General features: G+C 42.5%; 1 protein-coding gene across 1 annotated transcript in view; it reads left to right on the top strand.

Annotated features, from left to right (window-relative positions):
* Window positions 1–1,265: 1,265 nt before the first annotated feature.
* Window positions 1,266–22,039, top strand: part of TNFAIP8L3 (TNF alpha induced protein 8 like 3) — a 47,973-nt gene continuing 27,199 nt past the window's right edge. The window contains exons 1-3 of the mRNA XM_059824123.1: window positions 1,266–1,418; window positions 2,124–2,472; window positions 2,522–2,623. Coding sequence (XP_059680106.1) covers window positions 1,266–1,418; window positions 2,124–2,472; window positions 2,522–2,623 — 604 coding nt within the window. The remainder of the gene's footprint in view (window positions 1,419–2,123; window positions 2,473–2,521; window positions 2,624–22,039) is intronic.

Below are 22,039 nucleotides of genomic sequence, written 5' to 3'. Positions count from 1 at the left end.
TCCATACCAAGACTTTCGTCTTTCAGAGGATCATGAAAAATAATCTGTCCTTTTACCAACTGAACTATGATCAATGGCAGAGAAGTGTGACTATTCAGAGTTTAACATTTAATTGCAATTATAGCATAGGTTATGTGCTCAGAAAAAAAAAAAGCCCACACAGAAAATAGGGTAAGGCCAGTGCCTGGAATACCTTGGAAGCGCATACACAGCTGCATTGTATCAGCTCATGACGTAACCCAGAATACATTGAACCAGGCAGCCCCCTTTGCTGCTGGGGGAGCAGGAAGGGTTCCACTGTACACATGTCCCTGCAAAAAACATTTTGGTTTTTTGCCTACCTAATTACAGTGACTGTCATTACAAAGTCAGAATTTGTCCAGGTTAGAAATTACCATTCGAGTTTCAAGCAATTAAAGACAGTCTAGACAATGAATTAATTGCACTCAAATACAAACTTAGTCTTATCGGGGAGGTTTTTTAGGTTGCATTTATGCTAGTAAAAAGCAAACAACGTCAATAAGAGACAGAGACTGAACTCTTTCCAGCTCTCAGATTCTGTTCTTGGTGTGGTAGCTGGGATTATCTTTTGTGACTTAATCTTGGCATTTTTCTCTCGCTATGTTGTCTGTCATGTTTGTAGATTCTCCACATCTTCTGCATTCAGATTCTGCATTGCCTCCTCACAATAGAATCGTAGAATCGGTTTTCCTTACATGATACTAATTTCTAATCAGCAGTATTTGGAATGTCATTTTAAAGTTAATGCAAGAAATTACAAACAAAAGTCAGAACTTGTTTTCATGGAATAAAAACCAAAAAGTGTCTTAACACTATAGGCTCAGGGTATGACAGCAACATGCCAAATAACTTAACAACTAACTTTTCACTCCAGAGGTGGAAGATTTTTGTGTCTAAATTCAACATATCAATGTGTGTTTTCCAGGGTCAGAAAACTTGAGGTCTTCTAACCCTTCAGCTTCAACTTGATTTGAAGGCAGGGGAGCATGCTAGAATTCAGCCTAGAACATAAGGCAAACTCTGGCTTCATTTTCACTGTTGTAGTTCTAGTTCTTACACTCAGCATTGCACAGAATAAGCCATCACCGAAAAGAATTTGTCAGGGCCCTTTGGGTTTAGAAAGAACCCTTTTTCTTTTTTTTTTTTTTTTTTTTTTAACATGTTACAGTATACACTAACAGAGGAAGTCTTCACATTTGTCAAGAGTGTTGGGCATAGTCTGATGACAATAGATAACTTCATACATGCAGCTTCAAAGCAGTGTCCAGGCATTGCTTTCTCCAGCAACAAGGATCTACATGGTTTTGGGGGAAGAGAGTTACAGAGTAAAGAAACAGGTATCTGTGGTCTACAGCTATAGGCATAAATCTCTGGCTGGAGAATGCAGTCATCTGCAGGTAAGTGTTCCAGGCACTGGCTGGCTTTTAGGATGTGACATATCTATGGATCAGATAGATGTATGAGGTCTGTTTTAGGATGACTCTTGGTTCCCAATTAGAAAAGTACTCTTGCTACTACTTTCCTGGGATTTTTGTGCTAGAATTCAAGTGATCTTTGGCCTGTAACAGCAAGGAAAAGTAGAAAGGAGTAAAAGCAAAGGGAAAGAAAGATCTACCTAACCTCAGAGCTGAACAAGTGGCCTCAACCATCTGAATTAAGGGGTGTCTCAGGACTGTAGTAGCTTGTAGCACACAGGCAAAGCCTGCAAGGTTCAAGCTATAAAGTTTTTAGACTCAGAGTTCAAAACTATCTTCCGACATAGCCTTCACTTACCAAGTAGCGCACTGGCTCCCTGAGCCTGCAAGTAACGTGCAAACGGGCAGCCGCATAATTCACTCCTTCAATACCCTTCTGGGCGCTAATATCCAGTAAGAACTGACACTTCCCCGCTGGCCTCCACCGTTCTAATGACTAATTTTTGAGGAAATTGATCATTAAGGAGAGCGCGCTAGTGAAAAGAGACAAGGCAACGACTGAAGGTCAGGGGAGATGCCCACATGAAAAGAGAAGAAGGAAAAGGCAAAATAAACGGGAGACACGATGGCAGCCAACGTAAAGGACCGTCATTCCGGTCCTTTTTGCGCTCTTAAGTTCTGCCTCAGGAGCGGCCCCGAGCCCTCCGCGGAGCGGGCAGGCCCCAGCTATCCGGCCGCGGGTCCCCGCCGCCACCCCCGCCACCGCCGGGCGGCGTCCAGCCGGGGCCAGGCCGGGGCGGCTGGGAGAGGCAGCCGGCTGCGAGACGAACTTGTGTAACAGGCTCGGGGAAGAAACCGTTCCTCCGCCGCGCCCCCGCTCCCTCCTCCCCTCGCCGGAGCCCGCCCGTCTCCGCTCCTCCTTTGCAGCCAATGGCACTAAGCGAGGTGGCTGCATGTGGTGGCGCGGACCCAGCGCCCGGGCTGGGAGGAGAGGAGGAGGCAGCAGGCTCTGCTCGCCGCTCGCTCCCGTCTCCCGCTCCCCGGCTGCGGGCACTCCTCCTGCCAGCGGCGGCCAGCCGCACGCTGCCCGCCCCGAGCTGCCCCGCGGCCCCTCCGCCCCGCCGGTACCTGCAGCATGGACTCGGACTCCGGGGAGCTCAGCGAAGGCGAGCTGGTCTCACCCGCAGGTAAGGGGGGCCGCTGCCCGACGGACCGCTGCCGCCTAGCCCCGCGAGCGGTGGGGCTGGGGGCGACTGCGAGAAGGAAGGGGTCTCGCCCTCGCTGCCCCTGAGGCAGCTCCAGGGCAGGGCGGCGCTGAGGAGAGGTCCCCGCCAAGCGCCCCGCGCGAGCCCGGCCAGCTGCGACGCCAAGCGCCCCGCGCGAGCCCCGCCAAGCGCCCCGCGCGAGCCCCGCGGCCTCGCAGGAGAACAGGCACCGGCAGCGGCGAGAAGCCCCCCTTGCCCGTCCGCCCCGCAGGCGGTGCGAGCGACAACCGGCTCCTCCGGCGGCTGCTGGGGCAGAGGCACCCCGCGGGAGCGGGAGGGGCGCGGCCCCGCGCCGGGCTCTGCTCTGCCCCGGCCAGCCGGCTGCCCGGCCGGGGGAGAGCGCTGCCCTGCTGAGTTGCGTTCAGCCATGACGTGACAGCCGGTTAAGTTAGCGGTGTTGGCGTGAATCTGATGCATTGTGCTTTATGTCCAGAGGCTGCAAAGTTTCGGGGGTTTGGTTAGGGCTATTTTGCTATGGCTGCAGACCCCAGCAGTCAGCCCACGTGCAGGAGGGGAGGCTCCCCCACAGCGGCCGGCGTGCGGAGCCCTCGGCTTTTGTTTTCAAGTCCTGACTTGTCACCAAAAACCGTAAAAATGCTGCTGTCTAACTGCTGCAGCCGGCATAGTTCTTAGATGAGACAGAAGAAAAAAAATAAAAAGCCCTCCTGCCATTTCCGAATGTCCAGATTCCTGTGTCCCACACAAAACGGACCATCGCCGATGTGCTGTCAAAGGCTGTCCTGCACAGACAGTAAACGGGCACAATAAACTTGTACCAAACCCAGCACACAGAGGTAGGCTTGCGCTACCGGCAGAGCACGCGTCCCAGCGCCAGTCCGCGGACAACTGCTATCAGCTGAAGGCCACCCCCTTCCCCACGCACGTCTCTGGGCCTCCACCTCTTCCTCAGCCCGTGGCAGTGCCACCCTGCCATCCGCAGAGCGGGCTGCGGTGCTGTCGCCCACACCGCTAGCACCTGACCGGCGCTGGGCGATTACTGACGCTAGGTGCCAAAGGGACCTGTTTGACCTCTGGCTTCCCGTCAGACACAAGTAAGCGCAATTGGAATGATGTCTGAAACTGTCCTAGAGATCGTAATAAACCCAAACAGAAAGTTACTGTGGTACCTTACAAGACCTTCTCTGAGAAGAATCGTTTCACCATGATCTGTCCAGTTTAGACATGTCCTTTATTCCAGCTGGCACCTCCCCCCACTCCACCCCCCCAAAAAGAAAGGTTTCAACACCAAACAATATTTTAACTACAAGTAAAAAATGCCAGATATTTTGTGAAATATTTTAACGGTCCCATTAATACAGCAGTGATAAACAACGGTAGGAGATCATAAGATAAATGGGTGTTACCTTGTCTACTCTCCCAGGAGAACAGGATTTTACAGCATGGTCTTAAACGCAATTCAATTTTAAATATTAGGGGTATTTACTCTTGATATCTTGCTTTGCAAAGATATCTTACTTGAGATCTAGAGAATGAATTAAGACTAGCAACAGGTCATACAGCTCCTTATATCCATAAAGCTTCATTAGGCTGAACTTCCTAACAAAGGCCACCAACAGCTATAATTTTTCATCCAAATATTCAAAGCAGTGCATGAAGCGCAAGTTACAAACATTACATTTATAGACAAATTAATGTAATATAGCTCCTGCCAACAACTTACTCCTGTTCTGAATAGGATTTTCTTTTAAATAAATTAAAAATAAGTATGCTTAGAGATTGCCATAAGTGCTTTACATCATCACTTGCTAGCTGCCAAGAGTTGATGTTCATCATTCTCCTCTCCTCTTTTCTATTCCTTCTTTGTACTATCTGAGAGAAGAAAAATCTGGTATTTTGACCATACATGGCAGCTGCCTTGCAGTAGAATAAAACTGGAATAGAGTGAAAACTTGGTGGTTTTGTCCTAACCAGTTGCAATCATCTTTTCTGCACTAAGAATTACTTGCTGTTTGTATCCCCCACCCTCTTCTGAAAAATACATTTTTGCTAGATTTTATTTGGTCTTTTTTCTGTACTCTGCCATATGTACAATGCAGTATCTCTCTGTGTGTGGGTGTTCAGCAGTCACGCTGTCAGTCACTGTTGCAGGCACAGTAACTGAAGGGTTATAGTGTGGGATTCAGTCACCACCCTGTTCAGGGAGGGGCCACACCCCACAAATCCCAGTGACCAGGGGCATTCTGCCTGCAGTTTATAGGGCAAGCAGAGTGCCTCCGAGAACTATTTGGGATAAAGTCCTAGTAACGGTCTGATTTTGGCCATTTATTTTAGAACAGCTAGGATTTTGTACTGAAAGCAACACCAACTTGAACATTTAGCTTACTCTCTTCATTACCAATCTTTGCACTTCCAAGTTTGTAAAGCAATGACTTACACAGTTAAAACCCCTTGTAGCCATTGCCCACGTCTTCGGCTGTCCAATTGTTCAAGCCCAGCTTGATACAGTTTACTTTATCACTAGGGCTCCATGATGCTAATGCAATACAGGTGTTTAAAAACATATCCCATTCAAAGGTTTGTACTACTCCTGCAATACTTATTTAGCCTTTTGCTCTGCCCCAGTGGAACAGCACCCCTGCGATTCCTGGGATTCACACGGATGTGCACAGGACAGGAGGCTACCTTGTACGGCCCCACCATCTGCCACACACGCTTGGCTTCCACAAGCCAGCTGGAGTCTTTCTCTGAGATCCCAGCAGCCTCATTTCCTTTAATAGCCCACTTAAAGCTGAGTCTCCAAGGAGGCAGAAGTATTTTTTCTTTATTTATTCTGAACGTGTTGTCACAATAGCATCTTCATATTTCTTTGGTACAAACAAAAGGCTCCATATATATGAGTAGTGCAAGATGTTAGCTGTACTTTACAAGAAAACCCAAACAACAAAAAGCACCGCACCTCTGCACACAAGAACATCCAGCGCCACAGCCTTGGCTTCCACCGGTCACCTCACACCCATCCATGACTGCTTCACATTTGAGTTGTCTATATAGTCAATAAGGTTTTGGGGTTTGGGTCCCCCCCAAAAAAAAAAAGTTACTCCTGAGACGGACTCCTGTTAAAATCATTAAACAGGTCTTCACTATTCTGAAACAATTAGATATTGTAATGCAAAAGAAAAAAAAGAAACTTACATGCTTACTAGCAGTACCCTCAGTGAAATTTCTTGAGTTTTACTGTATACACAACTAGTCACATTTCTTTTCTTGTCCTATAGAAAAGATTTGAGAACTGAACAGGTAATCTTAAAATAGAACATTGCTCTCATTTTTTCCATGTCCACCTACTGAGAGGTTGGGTTTTTCAAGAAATTATTCAGTAGAGCAATGGACTGCTGTTTCCCAGCTCTTTCATAGGCAGCCTACCACATGAAAGTACAATTCTCCATACTGCCATCTTTCAGAGTAAGATTTCATAAAAATCCAGGTCATGTCCAACAGCAATGATTTTGCAGTGGATTTGGAGATTCTACACGTAAGAGAAAGAAGGTGGCAGACCTTTATTTGGTGTGCCTTGTCCTAGGTTCCTTGGCTGAAACAGGCAGGAATTTGGCCATAGAGCTTTTACGCAATACTGATTTAGGCCTTTCTACAAGCTACTAAGTCAGAACATAGATTTCCATGTTTACTTCAATGGAACTATTATGTTACACTATTAACATATGATAACTAGAGGCCAAATTGCCTGTATGGTCTTTGAAAGAATACAGATTTTTTTTTTTTTATAAAGTTTAACATATCCTGGAGAGTAAACTGTTGCTGGTCCCTTCTCTGGCTTTCCCCCACTGAAGTCAAAAGACATTTGATATAGGAAAGAGAGCAGCTTGCACTCCAAGTAGAGCTCTAAACTGGTGACAGGATTTTTTTTTTTTTTTTTTAAATATTAACACTTTGGAGCCTATGACTTTGTATGATGCCAGGGAGAACAAAATGAAGACAACCTTACCACCAGCCTTGCATCCATAATGGCAGTGGGAGTCTTATTATTGTCTTCAATGGGGCCAAGATCTTACCCTGCAACTCCTGGCACAGAAATATTAATGCATTTAAAATTATTTGATAAATTATCTGAACTCTACTCTGGACAATAAATATATACTTAGTAAAAAACAATGACAGGTTTAAACATTACTTACTGTTGTAGAACAGTCCCGACAGACATGAATAATTTTTCCGGAGCTGTAATATTATTTGATTTGCAACGCTTAGCAAATAATTTCTTCTGCAAATTATTTATCATCCTATGTGAACTGCCTGTACTTTTGTGATATTAATCTTTTAAGCCTGTTACATATTTTAATCACTGTTTTACAGAGTTAAATGCCATTCAAGAGCTAATACATTCTTGTAAATATAAAATTAATTAGAAAATGTACTGTAAGATATTTAGCACTTAATTATTTGAGGCATCAGTAACATGCTTATTTGATATAAAGTGCAAGTAGGCATTTTATAACTTTTTGCAGTATCACACTGGTCATTTGAACAATGTTTATCATGACAAAAGGTACGCTTTGCCCCAGGGAATACTTGTGCGTTTGAACAAAGAGGGTTTTGATTTAACAAAGCCTGGTTTTGAGTCTACATAAAAAGGTTCAAGTCAGATATGCAATAATATTTATTGGACTTTAGACAAGCCAGCAGAAGTGGTAGATAACAGCATGTTGTAAGTATGGAAGCTAGGAGGAAAATAAAAGAGCCAACCTATTTTGAGTGGAAGGTGCAGATTCTACTGGATGCTTCTGTAATGAAGTGCTTTCTATCAACTATCTAATAAAGGGCTCTCCCTTCCCTTCTGCTGGAAAACAAAGGAAAAACAAAGCTAGTTGAAAAAAGATGGACAAATGACAGACATGAACTAGCATGTCATGGGAACCCATGCTCCAAACTCTCTTACAGGGCTTTTTGGATCACACTGCAAGCTGAGGCAAGCATGTGTCCAAGTTCCTCTGCCAAGACAGAGTGGGCGAGAGACACTTCAGGATGAGCAGGCAGCAACTGCCTGTGAGAGCAACAGCGAGGGCAGGCACATGTGCCAAGAGCCTGGTTGAGTGAATTTTTTTTGATCTCTTTACTGTTCTCTCCAAGAAACACCTGGGCTGCTGATTTACATATAGACCCTTCTTTAACACAGTGACTGTCAAATTGGGAGCCTTGTCCAACTGAAAAAAAACCAAGGAAAAAAAGTAAAAACTTGGAAAGACAAAAAATCTAATCATTCTGTGATGATAGTAAAGACCATAAATAATCCCACTTTTGTCAAGTTGAATAGACAACTTGGACAAGCAGAATAGACAGTTTAGTTGAACAGATCAACTTGTTCAGGCTTCTGTTTTTTAAAATCAAGTGGAAATATAAACTTCATGAAGCACTGGATTGAAGCCCAAGTTCACCTGCTTGTGCAATAGCAACATCTGTGGACAAGACTGCTAAGCAGCAATAGCTGATGGTGTATGAGGTAACAACTCTTTTCAGTAGCTTTGGTAGTTTCTTTCTGCCTTTGAGAGGATGGCATACGAAAACATGTGGCCTCAGAAAGACTTGTCACCATGGGTGAAGCAGAATCTGACTCCCAGATAGGGATAGCGGGCACATGAAGGATGTTAAGTTATCTTAGTGCATAAATATTTGATATTCTTGATCAGAACTACTCGTTTTCAGGACAGGGTATGCTAGTGCCACCCAGACACACAAATAGCAGGCAGAGGCCAGCCACAACTCTGCCAGGTCAGAGAGAGCCCATTTCTCAGGCAGGGAGGTTGATTTTACACTTATGTGAATGATGGTTGTAAAGGGCTCTGCATAGCCCCAGACTGAGCTGTTCCCACCTGAAATTCTGACGCTGATCACAGTCAGTGAACAGAAAGCCTCTGCTTTTTCCAATATGTAGATACGGACAAGCCTTAGTGCAGGAATTTACGATGCCAGATGAAATTCATAGATAGGAACATGAAGCAATATCCTGCCGCACAGCCGTCATCGACCATCCTGTCTGCCTCGCTAAAGGCCTGGGATGGGAGTGGGTTCCATTTGATGTGATAGTTTGGCAATAGTGGATGACCTGTACAAGGCAATGAGTGCTTGTCCTCAAAAATCTCACCCTACCTGTTTGAAAAAACAAATCTTTTATAATTTCTTCTCATCTACACCAAAGACTACGAAGTCATGGTAGGAATAGTAGGTCACCTGATTTTGTGGTAACAAAAGAATAAAGCTATAAACGCCAGGTAAAAAGGAAAACAGGAGGCCAGATAGATGAGAAGGAGAGTTCTGGAAGACTTGGCCTGCCTGAGAAGCCTTAAGTATTTGCATTTTACCTACAGCATCAGCCTTGGGGTGACAGGCCCTCCCAGGAAAGTAGGAGAATCCTGTCACTTTCTAAAAGCACTCACTATCTTTTCTAGTAAACTAAGCAGGACCTGGCTGTGGGCCCAAGCGGTGGTACACAATCCTCTAAACTGTTTATCTATTAATATAGTTCCTGGCACTGTTTCAGCCCATGCCAGATAGCCTCCCACAAAATGTCCTGGCATGAGACATAGGATAACAGTGGCCAATATGAATTAAACAACATTTGGAGTGTGGGAAAGAATTCAGCTTGCATCCAGATGGCAGTACGATGCATGTACAACAGGTTCTGTCCCAGTTTATTTTCAGACTTAGACCCTACGGTCAGAGCAGGGCACAGAGATTCTTCACTATTACCGGGACTGCTGGTGCACCGCTCACAGCTGTCGGGGCTGTTGGACTGCTTGTGGACCACGCGGGGCAGCTGCCTTCAGCCAAGACCTGGGGTTTGGAGCCTTGCCCAATTGAAAGTGTTATTTGCTGTTTGTCTGCAGAAATCTCTCTGCCAGTTAGATTATGGGAGGGCATCTCATAGGCTGACAAGTCTAGCTGAAGGAGACTCATGGGAAGCTAAGACTAACTTGTTGCAACAATTATGACTTTATACCCAAACCTCAAGTTTCTTGAGAAGCCAAGCTGAGCTCAGATGCTGGCTGGTGGCCAGTAGTTTTTCTGCTCTTTAATGCAGCCATCTTTAATGAAAAATGCTGAGAAAGAGCAAAAGTCACTTTGCTGTCCTTTCCAGTGGTCACTAATCCCTCCTTTGCAGAGATTCTGTTTCAAGTCAAGTTTTATCATTTAGTTCTGCCTAGCTTCTCTACAGAGGAACAGAGCGACTGGTCTCTCTGTACAGATATAGGTTTTGGCTGACATCTGTTGCTGTAATAACAGAAACTAGAGCAGGAAGATTATTTCCATCTATGATATGAAACAAACACTTCACCATGAAGACATTCCCTTTGGTCTTCTTACTGGTGTTGGTTTAATATGAAAGGTAATCTTCTGAAACACAAATAGTAAAAATTAGCAGAATGCCTCACTACCACCAATGAGCATCTCATTTCTGGCATTAACTTTGTTTATCCAAGCAGCTTGTGTTACAGGAAAAACTAAATTTTCTATCTCTTTGAAGAAATGTATTAACACCACTATCATGTTAGTGTTTCCTTTCCAAATAGTTTTCCGTTAACTTTTAGAGCACAGAGTTTACATGGTCAAATCGCCAACAGATGAAGATCAAACAAATACAAGTTTCTTGGACTTTTCAAAGTGAGGTTTTTGAGGTTTGTTTTGTTTGTTTGTTTGTTTAAATTAAGATAACCATCTTTCAGATGATTTTTCAAACAAAACCTCTGTGCCATATAGTGTTATGCCAGGTGAATGTCTGTGGTTTTTTGTTGACTTGCATTTAATTTTAACTGTGCATTTGTGCATTGTTTCCCCTTCACTCCCAGAAGTCAGAGGGAAGTAGGTTAAAAGTATCAAAAGCGACATTCACATTCACTTCAAAGCAAGTTATAGTTGGTGCCTCACTATTTCAATACTTGCCACTATTTTGACACATTATTTCATTAACCATCTCCATTGTTAGGAGAAATGTTTAGTAGTAGATGCAAAAATAGTCAGTACAGTCATCATGATGCACAGCTACTAGATTTCTTAGAAAATGATAAAGAATCAGTGGGAGAAAAGGTTGACTTGGATTACAGATTTAGAAATGGGATGAAAAGTTCAAGCCTAAGTATATGTAAAGACCACTTCCACAAACTTTGTAGAGTGCCAGTATGTCCCATTCTTACCAACTTGGACTAACTGGTGCCCTTTAAGTATACCAGGCTCTGTATAACTAAAAGAAGTTGTTTTTGTTCAGTGATTAAGCCTCATCTCTATCAGAAACCAGCTTCTATCATATATATCTAGCCTGACCTTAGCTATAAGGTCTCTCTGGCTTCTGTCTTACCTGCATTGTTTTTAAGAGTCTATTTCCATATCAGTTCTTAAAGGTTGGTATCAGATATCATCCTGCATAAGAAGGAATGACATAACACTTTGTATCCTTGGGGCAGATACGGCTGAGAGTTCACTCTTGCCTGCACACCCACCCCCCCCAAACCCCAACACAAAAACAAACAAAGACCCACAAAAACAACCAGACGGTATATTCGTCCAAAACTGTCACCACTGCCATTTCTCCCCAAAGCATTTCCCCTTACAGAAATCATACAGAATTGATGGAAAGCCAAGAACAAATCATCTTAAGGACGGATGAATACCAGCGGTCTCCATAATTCCATGATTTAACTTTAAAATTTGGATTAAGTCAGATGCCTGAGGGCTTAGAGCAGTCTCAGTACTCAGTTGTTAATCAGCTAGTATCTGTTTATCCTCCAGACCATGGTGTCTTCTGTAGTTTTGAGGCCGATTTCCACAACGTGAACTAGGGTTCTTTTTAACTAGTTGGTATCATTCACTTCAACAAGTTTAAGAGAAAGTTGTGCTGATTTTACTCAGTGCTAAGTGTTTAAAAGCATAGTTACGAAGAGCCAAAAAATAGCCACTTTCAATGTTATGTCGCTGCATACAACAGCTTGTGCCGGTAAAAACGGATGTTTTGACTACATCAAGAACAGCGAGTGGAACTGCACCCTGGGAGGACATGCAGAAATGCCTCATGCTTTGGAAAAAAGCCAGGCACGTGCAGTGTACTGTGGCACACAGAAGGCAAGGAAGGTCAAAAGCCTCCTTGAACCCTCCCTTTGACTGCCACATGCTACCAGAGAGGCTAAGCCCCTTGCAGGAATGCAGATACCAAGAATTTGGCTATGTTCTCTATCTTCTAACCTCTAGAATCTTTTAAAATTCTTTCTGTTTCCACCCATCCTCACCTTTTACACTAATAATTTGTTTGTGTGTCTTGTCCAGATACCCACATCTTTCTAACATAAAACTGATCTTCTCATTTCCCTTGTGCCTCGGCCAATATATATTCTTTTGCAAGCCTCGATTCTTCCAGTATTGATCTGATTCTTCTTCCTTAACTCATTTCTTCTCAAATATTCTTGGGTTTATGATTTCTGCCACTATGAAAGGGAGTAAATGCTGTCAGGTTATATTTCATAAAAGGGAAAACTGATGGGTGTAAGATATTGTCTTGCCTTTGTAATTAGAGGTACTAGAAACAGATCTGCCTTGCCGGGGGAACTAACCTGCCTCCTCTGGCAAACAAACAATACAGACAGCGGGCTTGCAAATGAGATGGGTGTCATCTTGATTAGTAAAGCATGTTGAGAACAGGAAAGTTAATTTGATTTTGAAATACTGAAACAGGTAGATGCAATATTTGCCAGAAAGTGAGAACACAATAGCGTCTCCACGGACAGCAAGAGCCTCCTTGTTGTTTCCAGGGTGCATTCCTGAACAAACAGTACATCCTCACCCCCGTAAGATCAAGTCATTGGGCTTGAATAGCAGGTCCAGGGGAGAATTGCATTTCTCTCCAGACACAGCAGCCCGTGACTGTCGCTGATCAAATGAGGTCAGAGGAGAACACTGCTTTCTAGTGACATAGCTTAATTACAAGGAACGAAGGAAAACAGAGCCTAGCCCTTTTGCAGAGCGTTGTGATGAGCCATGGCATACAGATCTCCCACACCCAAGTTTACCAATATGTTTTCTTAGAAGTTCTAATGATTTTTAATGAAAAGATATTGTAAGAGAATTTACAGAGGTTACCTCTAGAAAGCAAGCAGAAGCTTTAAACAGCTGTGAAGAGGCAGTGAAGGCAAGAGATGCTTCTAGGAACTAAACCCTTCTTCACTTCGGACAAGAATGCCTTTCAATGTTCTTCTGCCAATGAGACAAGGATGAGAGCACAGAATATGCTAAGGGAGGCTTTAGGGAAATGACTTGAAGCAGGGGAATTGCCAAGATGATGCAGGTTCACCAGGACACCAACACAGCACCTGCATCCACCTTTCCACTCCACCACTGACCTGGCTGAGCAGAGTCAAACTCAAATCAGAGCTGAGTCTGCCCTTTGCAGGGCCAGCAGCCGCCCTAACACCTAGGTTTCATCTTCATCACCAGGGTGGCTAGAAACAGGGTCCCCATTTTCCACCATAGCATCTCTCTGCATCGCTAACCCTAAATGCCAGACCCACCTCATTTGTCCTCAGTCAGCAACATCTTGTGTGCAATCTGCCAGAACACAAGAGGACACATGGTCCTGCCCAGCAGATGGGGAGACGGACAGGGAGAACACAGCTCTCCCCGATGCAGCCCGTGCCATTTTCATGGTGCAGCACAGCAGGAGCAACGTGCTCGCATTACGTGATCTTGCAGCCAGATGTCTGTGCAGCTTTCAGATTCTCAAGAGCTATGTCTACACTTGCCCATCTGTATACAGAAGATGAATAACGGTTGCTCTTGCGCTGCTTAGAGCTCTGTCTATTTACCTTTTACAACTTCTCTAATATTGCCTTAGCAACAGCTGAGCAGTATTAAGACAGAGACAAGTGATGTGTAGGAAGAGAATTTAGGGTGGTGGTGAGGGAACCATTATTCAGTGTTTTCCATATTTTCATAGAACAGAATTTAATTTCCTTGAAGTTACTGCAGTCAATGACAAGGAGGTAGAAAGGTGCATGTGAAATACCTCTGGCTGTGCACTAAAATAAAGTATAACTAGACATACCAAATAAACAATGCAGGCTATCACAGACTGTGAGAGGCCTTTTATTTAAGCATATACTCATTACTGAAATGGCTTTTCTATGTTTGTAGAGTTCCTTTTTCCTCATAGCCACATTTGACAGAAATTCAGATAGCACGTGTGCCATTATGTTAAACAACAAATCCTGGAATACTTTGTTTCTTTCCTCACTTTTACAGACATTAAAGCAGTAGTTACGCTTCTTAATAGGGATTGTAATTTAAGGACAGTTGATGCCTATGCTTCATCACTTCATCAGTGACTAAAATACAAATTCTGTCTGCCCTACAGATCATATATTATTAAACAGATTGAAAACAAATCTTTAAATAAGTACTTTGCTTGCTTTTAAAGCAATGTGGCTTCATTACCATGATAAAGTAATAAAAATACACATGACATCATAAAGCTCATGAAACCCTTGGAGCAATTTTGTTGCTGAAAGTTTTACAGCTCTCTACTTGAATACATTTGGTTTGAAACTTGCCCTGGTCTAACTTTTTTTGGGCTGAAAACATTTTTTTATATTCAATCATATGCTGTTTGTCTAACTAAGCTTTTTTATACATATGTAAAGTGGATGAAAGTAATTTTCCGTAAGTAAGGAAATGCTATATATAGAAGAAAAGCTAAATGCTTTCAAGTCATAGGCTGCAGTAGGTTTTTTGACATCATCCCTAGAGAGACAGAAATACAACAAACAAGATAAAAGCAGTTTACTTCCTAAGAACACAGAACATCAGAAACAGCTTAGTAAAAAGCAGAGTGTTCTACAGAATGGAAGTTGTTATCCTGTTGGTTCATGCTTTTCACTCTGGTAATGATCGTGCCCTGTTATCATGAATGGGAAGTGCGCACACATCAATAGGTAAGACTTTAAAGCTAAGTTTTAAATATTTTTAACAAATGTCAAGACCTGAGTAAGTCATAGAATGTGTAGGCTCTGCAACTCTTGGGAGGTACAGCACAGAATAACAGCTCTGGTGAAGACAATGTTACAGGGCATTTCTGTGCCATCAAAATTGCAGACTGTTATTGGGGATAAGTCAGTGTCTGCCTCCCCTTAGTTGTCCCGGGGAGCATCACAGCTGGAAAGCTGCCTCCCTAGGGAGAACTGCACACAATGCTGCTGCTACACTGGAAAAAATCTGCATCTTCACCTTTTGCAACTCTTTCTCAGGCCTTGAGGGTAACACACCTGGACTGTGCCAGGAGTTGGAGTAGGTTCTTTTGTTAGGGTTTTTCTGTTTTGTTTTTAGCAGATCCTCAAAAAAGTTTATATATGCAGACACACAAAATTGGTATTTAAAGTTACTTTCACTTGGGCTTATATGTACACACACCCCTTTTGTGATGGTAAGGGGGAAACAGACACTAGCTTGCCTAAACCAAACAACTTACAGTGAAATAGCAAATACAAATTAATCTCAGGACAGTACTACCTGAGCCAGTGAAAGCAGGGTGACCAATTCTGCAATAGCACAGTTACCCATGTAGAGCAGACACCACAGAGGAAGCATTAAATGGCTACAGTTACAGGGTATAAGGAGGATACGCCGAGGATATGCCCAGATATGTCAGATTTCAACAGATGGAATGCTGATTTGGGGTTTATGTAATGCAGAGCTGTTCTAACAGAGTACACAGGGATAGACATGTGCAGAGTAACGGAAAACAGCAGTATTTAAGAAGCTTCACCATGTTTCCACATGCTCATTTGGAAAAAGATGGAAAGAAAATATCCGAGTAAGGTTTTCAGGTTTTTTCTTCTCTTTTCAGTTTTTCCATCATTAAAAAGTGTCAGGATTCCTTTCTTCAGGTAACTTCCCAGTAGATGTGTGTACTAGTAATACTGTATTCATATTAAGCCTGAACTTCCATATTAATGGTTTCTCCACCAATTTAGTACATTGTAAAAGGTATCCGTCATTTGTATATCTTTTAAAACAAACTTCACCACTTCAGATTTCTGTTAAGTAACACCTTCCTGAATGTCAAAGCAAATAGGATTTGAAATTTAAGGACATTGTAAATATATCAGTCTAATTTCTTTGTGCAGTCTCCCATATGATATACTTCCAAAATCTGATAAATTAAGTACTGGACTGACAGCAGGGTCTTAATCACAGCCTTAAGCAAGTATTTCAGTTGTGTCTATTTCTACTCCCACTTCTGGTCTGCTTTGTCTGTTTACCTTTACTGTTCTTAGGTCAGGAGCGTCTTTATGAGTTTGCGCAGTAAGAACCCCAAGATGTTTTATTAAAAGCTAATAAATACTAATATCAATGCAGTGCATGGTCACCACAGGTACTTTTATAGGCATATTATGAGAGAACTTCCATCCCCGAGAAAGAAGCTGCACCTCTGCAGTTAACACATCATCTTAAATATGAAAGATAAATATGCATTCAATATGGTCTTCCAGAAGTCTTTCATAAAAGGCTGCAGTTTGAGAGCTAGTTTATCTAAGCACACTTGACTTTTTTCATATTAAACAGATGACTGCATTTAATTTTTTTCAATAAGCAGTGCTATTGCATATGATAAGACAATAAAGGAATGTTACAAGCAGAAGTTGAAAATTCATATTTTTTAGCAATTGAGCTAGAGAACACACTCATGTTTTTCCCCCCCCCATCTTTCTATTTCCTTCCGATTCTGACTGTCTAGCTCTCTGGCAGTGAAAGCATGTTTGGAATAAAAATAGAACCCACAATTTGAAACTATTGGGTGTTGCTTTGTTTTGCTTTTCCCTTTAATACATGAGCCTCTTACTGAAATTCTTTTTCACCCAAAGAGAATTTACCAGAACAAAAGAAGTTTGGCAGAATTAACGTGCTCATGACTGCTGGCATATTTTCCAATACAAGTCTTCAAAGCAGGGGGTGGGATCACGCACAAAAAGAGATCCTGATCAAGTCATAAGATGCAGGCTTTCTTCCACGACTGCAATACACACACCATGGTCTAAGACCACAGTCTCCCTAAGAAACCCACTGTAAGTCACAGAGTAAAACGTATTCCCCACAGCACATAGAGTCACTATTTTCTTCATACCCTGAGTTTCGGTTTTTCCACATAAAACAGTCTGTGTGGACTTTACGTATATAACCCACCTACACCATAATCTTCTCAAGAGGTTGCTTGCTGCCAAGCTCACTTGTGCGCAGGCCAAGGAATATGGACATTTTCTGATCCTATCTGTTAGGAGTTTTCTGCAGCAGGAAGGTGGCTTTCTAGGGTGTGAATTTGTGCTTTAAAACTATCTGCCCTTTGTTGCTTCATCTCAGGCAATGCCTTAGTGGGAGGAATAATAAATCGTGTTCTAAGGTAACAATATCTAGTAACCTGGCACTAAACCTCCAATTCTAGAAAGCTAGACGAAACCTGGCCTGGAATCTAACAAATTCCAAAATCAGGTCCTTCTGAGGCACGGCCTTTCATTAATAGAGCTCTGACAGTGATCTTGCCTGTAGGAACACAAGTTGAAGATTTACTAGTAAACAGCTGTAGTAGATAATGTTATTTGCCTTCTCTCACTGCTCAAGATCAGTTTATTGTATCTAGAAATGAGATCACTACAGGACAATGTTTTCCCCGCACACACATACTGGAAGTTTGTTAAAGTTAATGTACACAGGGATCAATGTTTGCTGGAGACAGAACAAGAAGCACTCAGCATATTTGCAGCCAGGGAGATTTAGTCTGACATTAGGAAAATCTTTTTAACTGTAAGAGTTACAAGTGCTGCGTTAGGCTACAAAGGGACATTGGTCTTTAAAAACAGATTAGACAAGTATCCCTTCTAACCTGTTAGTCTTATCTCAGAGAAAGGAGTGGGTTAGATGATTGATAGAAAGTTTGTTCCTTCAACTTCATGTTTCTACAATACTGAAACAATACACAGCAAATCAAAGCTTAGTTCGGTGATGTAACCAATGATTTTCTACACCAAATTGTTACCCTAACTTTGCTTTCCATGTGAGCAGACAGAATAACCTTTGCCAAAAATCTGTCCTTAACTCCATCTCATTTTCAACACCGATAGTCTTTTAGATACAAGCTCCAATCTAGCGTCATTACTTCAGTTAATATCTGCGTACATTGCCTGAATAGCCCACTGATCCTAACATTAGCCAAACAACCCTTGCTGGCTGCAACTTCAGAGCTTCTGAGCCTTGTTCATTGATCAGTAACCTAATCACCAAGTTGCAGGTGATTTTTAACACAAACACTGATTTCAAAAAAAGTAAATGCAGACAGCTCGGTTGCAGAGGCTCATGAAGACGCAGCTGAAAAAAGTTGAAGAAAACCACTTGATTACTCCTATCCCTCCTTCTCCACAGCAAGCTGAAAAAACATAGACTGTGTTAAACCATGAGATCAGGGTGCACCACTTGTGCATGTCTTATGATATCAGATTACATTCACAATCCATTCTCATCTCCCTAGATTCAATTCAGACTAATCCCTCAAAACACCACCTCACATGTTACTGATGCTTAATTGCTAGAGCAGGCACTGCCCCATACAATGCAGACTGCCCTCATCTCTCTGGAAGCTCATGTTCCTCCAGAAGCCAGGCACAACCACCTTCTGCACCAGCTGGCTTTGAAAGCAGAAAAAGAGCCAGTCTAAGTCATCAGCAAACTATACCTGGAGGTCTGTCAAGAATATCTTGTATTTATATATTGTTAAAGCCACTAGCCATTATTGACACCTAATGGCAAACTTCCCCCCCTTAAATAATACAAAAATATAACTATTTCCTATAGATAGTTGTAGATGCAACTTGCCTAACGGCCACTAGAAGCACTTAGTGGGTGTAAATGACACCTGGAAAAAAGGAAGGTGGATTTCTGCTCAATTAAAAATACACCTCTAATCCCAGCCTACAGACTGATGATGTGTTGTTTTACAGCTTAACAGTGCAGTGAGGCCAGGAGGCAAGTTAATACCAACTGCAGTGGCTGAGGAGCAGATACACTTTCTGGCAAACTTGACAATGTAATTTTATACATTGAACATCTGGGGGTTTTATTTTAATCTTGTTATAACAAAGCCATATATAGCAGGGAAAAAAAAGAAAAGTCTTAGGAAAGTAGAACTGTTCCTGAAGTGACCTAAGATAGACTAAACAGACCATCTATCTTAGGAATCTGATTTATAACCAGCAAAAAAAAAAAAAAAAAAAAGAAGAAGAAAGGAGTGTTAGAACCTATGAATTATAGTTAGCCTTACTTCTTTCATCATAGTGCTATAACTTCCCCCTGGAAAAACCTAAGCAAACTGAAGGAGAGGGAAAAAAGAAAAAAGGAAGACTTTTTCACTTACAAGAATGGGTGAAAGAAACAAAGTTTGGTAGATTTTAGGTTACATCTTAACAGTTGGAGTATTCCAGAGGCCTGTTGTGAATTCCAGCCTCATCCTGACCCATAAGGGAAAGACTCAAGACACTTCAGCATTCTTCCTACAGACTTTGGTTTCCATGCAAATTTAGGGAGGTGAGATGCCTTCCAGGTGGTCACTCAACTGAACACTGTGAGGACCAGGTCTTGAGTTGCTCTACTGACTCTATAGCCAGGAACACCAAATCTTTCATTCAGTTTTTATTATTTCAAAATATGTCAAGGCTAAGAAGACAGGCTCTCTTCTTCTGTACTCTGGAGCTGAAAGAGATGCAGGCTGCCTTATGGAGAGAGGACTCCAAACCAAGTATGGCCTTGCCTTCCACTTACCTGCAAGCCAGTCTTTAAGAGTGGCAAGTTTGAAAACCTTTGTGTTCACAAGTTCCAAGTTTCATTGTATGGGGGAAACAAGGAAAAAGTAGTTTTTCCTCTCAAAGAGTGTGCTACAAAGTCACTCTAGGCTATGCAAGGAAATCACACCAGATCAAAGTTACTGAAATACAACGCATGAACAAGACTACAAAAAACAATTGGCATAATGTTCAACTATTCTGCTGCCAGAAATAGGCTAATCAAACCTTGATGATATTCATTTGAATATTAAAGGACTTAAACATTCATCTATCTCATAGATGAAAATAAAATACCTCAACAGAAAGCAGTGAAACATACAGTACAATGGTATTTCCAGGGACCCTTTGAGCTTACGCTGCAAGAAAACACTCTTTCTGTGGGCACTACTTGAGTGTAGAGCATGTACTTGCTTATACTGGTTAATCCAACAGTTTCCTCTCTTTCTTTCAGCCTACTAAAGAATATCTCTGCTTTAAAAAACAAAAGCCAACAAAAAAAAAAAACCACCACAAAAAAACCCAGGAAACCACACAACCTAAACAAGCCAAAAGTCAAACACTGCCAAACTAACCTAATATTAAAGTCCCAGGAGTCCTTTAAGTACATGATCGGACAGACGGGTGGATGTGTTACCGCACAGCAGAGTTGACTCCTTGGTTCACACAGGGCTTTGCAGAATGCCCTGCCAGACACCACTCTAAGTTTATGACTAAACAATTACAGCTTCAGGTTTTTATGTTTAGTTTAGCTTCTTTCAGGGGAAAAAAAAAAAAAAAATCAACAGCTTACACAAGCAGTTGGATCCATTCTCAGTTCTATCAGATAATGAAACAAAACTGTAGTGACCACTCAGAGAAACCCTGGTTCCACCTGCGCCTGCTACATAGAAGGACCATAAAAAACCCTATACACACTCTGTAGCGCTGTGAAAAATCTACTGTTTCTCACAGAGGTTTTCCACACCAGCCCCAGCATACTATTACAGGCTACAGGGTCAGTCTTGGTGACCATTCTAAGACTCCTTCCAGCCCAAGGCACAACCTCTCACAGCAGCAAACACCCCAACAAGAAGAAAAAGTACACTATAATACCACACAATATCTCTCCCAGCCTCCAAGTAAGAGACCTCCCAAGTTAGAAGATGTACCAGCAGTACCAAGGCGCTGCACACCCACCTTGCAAGCTGCACGCGCTGTATTTCAGCCTTCCACAACTGCCTTCTCCTCCGCGCTCCCCGGCAGTGGTTAACACACCTTCCTCCCCCCTCCCTCCCATTTCAAGCACCAGGTGCAGCTGGTCAGCGAAGCCCTTGATTTGCTGATGAGGAGCACCTTGTGCTATGGGGGGCAGCAGCAAGGCACCCTGGCCTGGACTCGCCCTTAGGCAGGTCCCGCTGCAGAAGGGCTGGCAGGTGGCCGTGCTGCATCCCGGCACCACTGTTCTTCCCCCATTCTGTGCCCGTCACAGGCTGCAGCGCTATCTTACACACTGGAGGTGAAGACATGGGACTTTTGCGTCCTGGTAGGGGCTGTGACACTCAGGTTAGCCATCAGACTGTCAATACTTACGCAGACGTCCATCCCTTCCAGCTGGGGCTTTCCCAGCTCCGGAGGCTGTGAGAATAAGCAGTGTTACCGTGTGTATCTCCCACGACTGCACGTTCTGTGTGTCTCAGATGGATAGACCAAAATCTGACTATCCGCTTCATGTTATTTTGAGCTATTAATTAATTTTTATCCTCACTTCGGTACTTTGAAGTGTGCTGTGTGGTTTTCCATTTCAGACATTCCCATGCTCAAAAAGCAATATATAAATAGGATTGCAGAGACCAATCTTCCATCCCTTCCAGGGTAAAAATTAAATCTGCAGTATTGACAATGTCATATGCAAGTAGCAATTGCAGAGTAAGACTACAGAGCAAGGCATGAAAAGATTCTGCAAGTATTAAAGGAATTTGATTTTTAATTGGCTTTTCAGCTGTCAGACTTTTTTAAAGTCTATGAATATTTTTGAAAATCAGTGACAGCATTGTTTGTCTTGCAGTGTAAAATCGGTTAATATAGGAAAGAAGTATCTTCAGAGTACAGTAAATCAATATAAATGCTCAAAATACTTTTAGTATTATGGGGGAAAACATAATTACCAATTTTGCTATTAACAAAATAAATTTTGTTATTGTTTAGCACTGAAGCAAGGCCTAACCTTGCCATTTTACTTTGGTAAAACTCCCATCAAGAGAGGAGTTAGTGCTAGATGTAAGTTATTATGTGGGAAGGAAGAAGGAAAATACTTTTCTAATGAAATTTTACAAGTTTTTTGGAGTACCTAGCAGGTATTATCAGCTCTGTGGAAATTAAATGCTTAAGTGCCATCTTGGACTGTGAAAATCATATTGTTAGAGGACTGAAGTAGGCAAATGGAAATTTTAAATTAATTTGCTATCCCACTAGCATTTTAGTCTAGGTGGAAGTTCTCAATCTGGAAATGATGTTATTTGGG

The sequence above is a fragment of the Gavia stellata genome, chromosome 13, assembly GCF_030936135.1.
Source record: "Gavia stellata isolate bGavSte3 chromosome 13, bGavSte3.hap2, whole genome shotgun sequence".
Classification (NCBI taxonomy): domain Eukaryota; kingdom Metazoa; phylum Chordata; class Aves; order Gaviiformes; family Gaviidae; genus Gavia; species Gavia stellata.
Note: the sequence above shows the minus strand (reverse complement) of the source record. Positions and strands in the feature narration are given on the sequence as shown.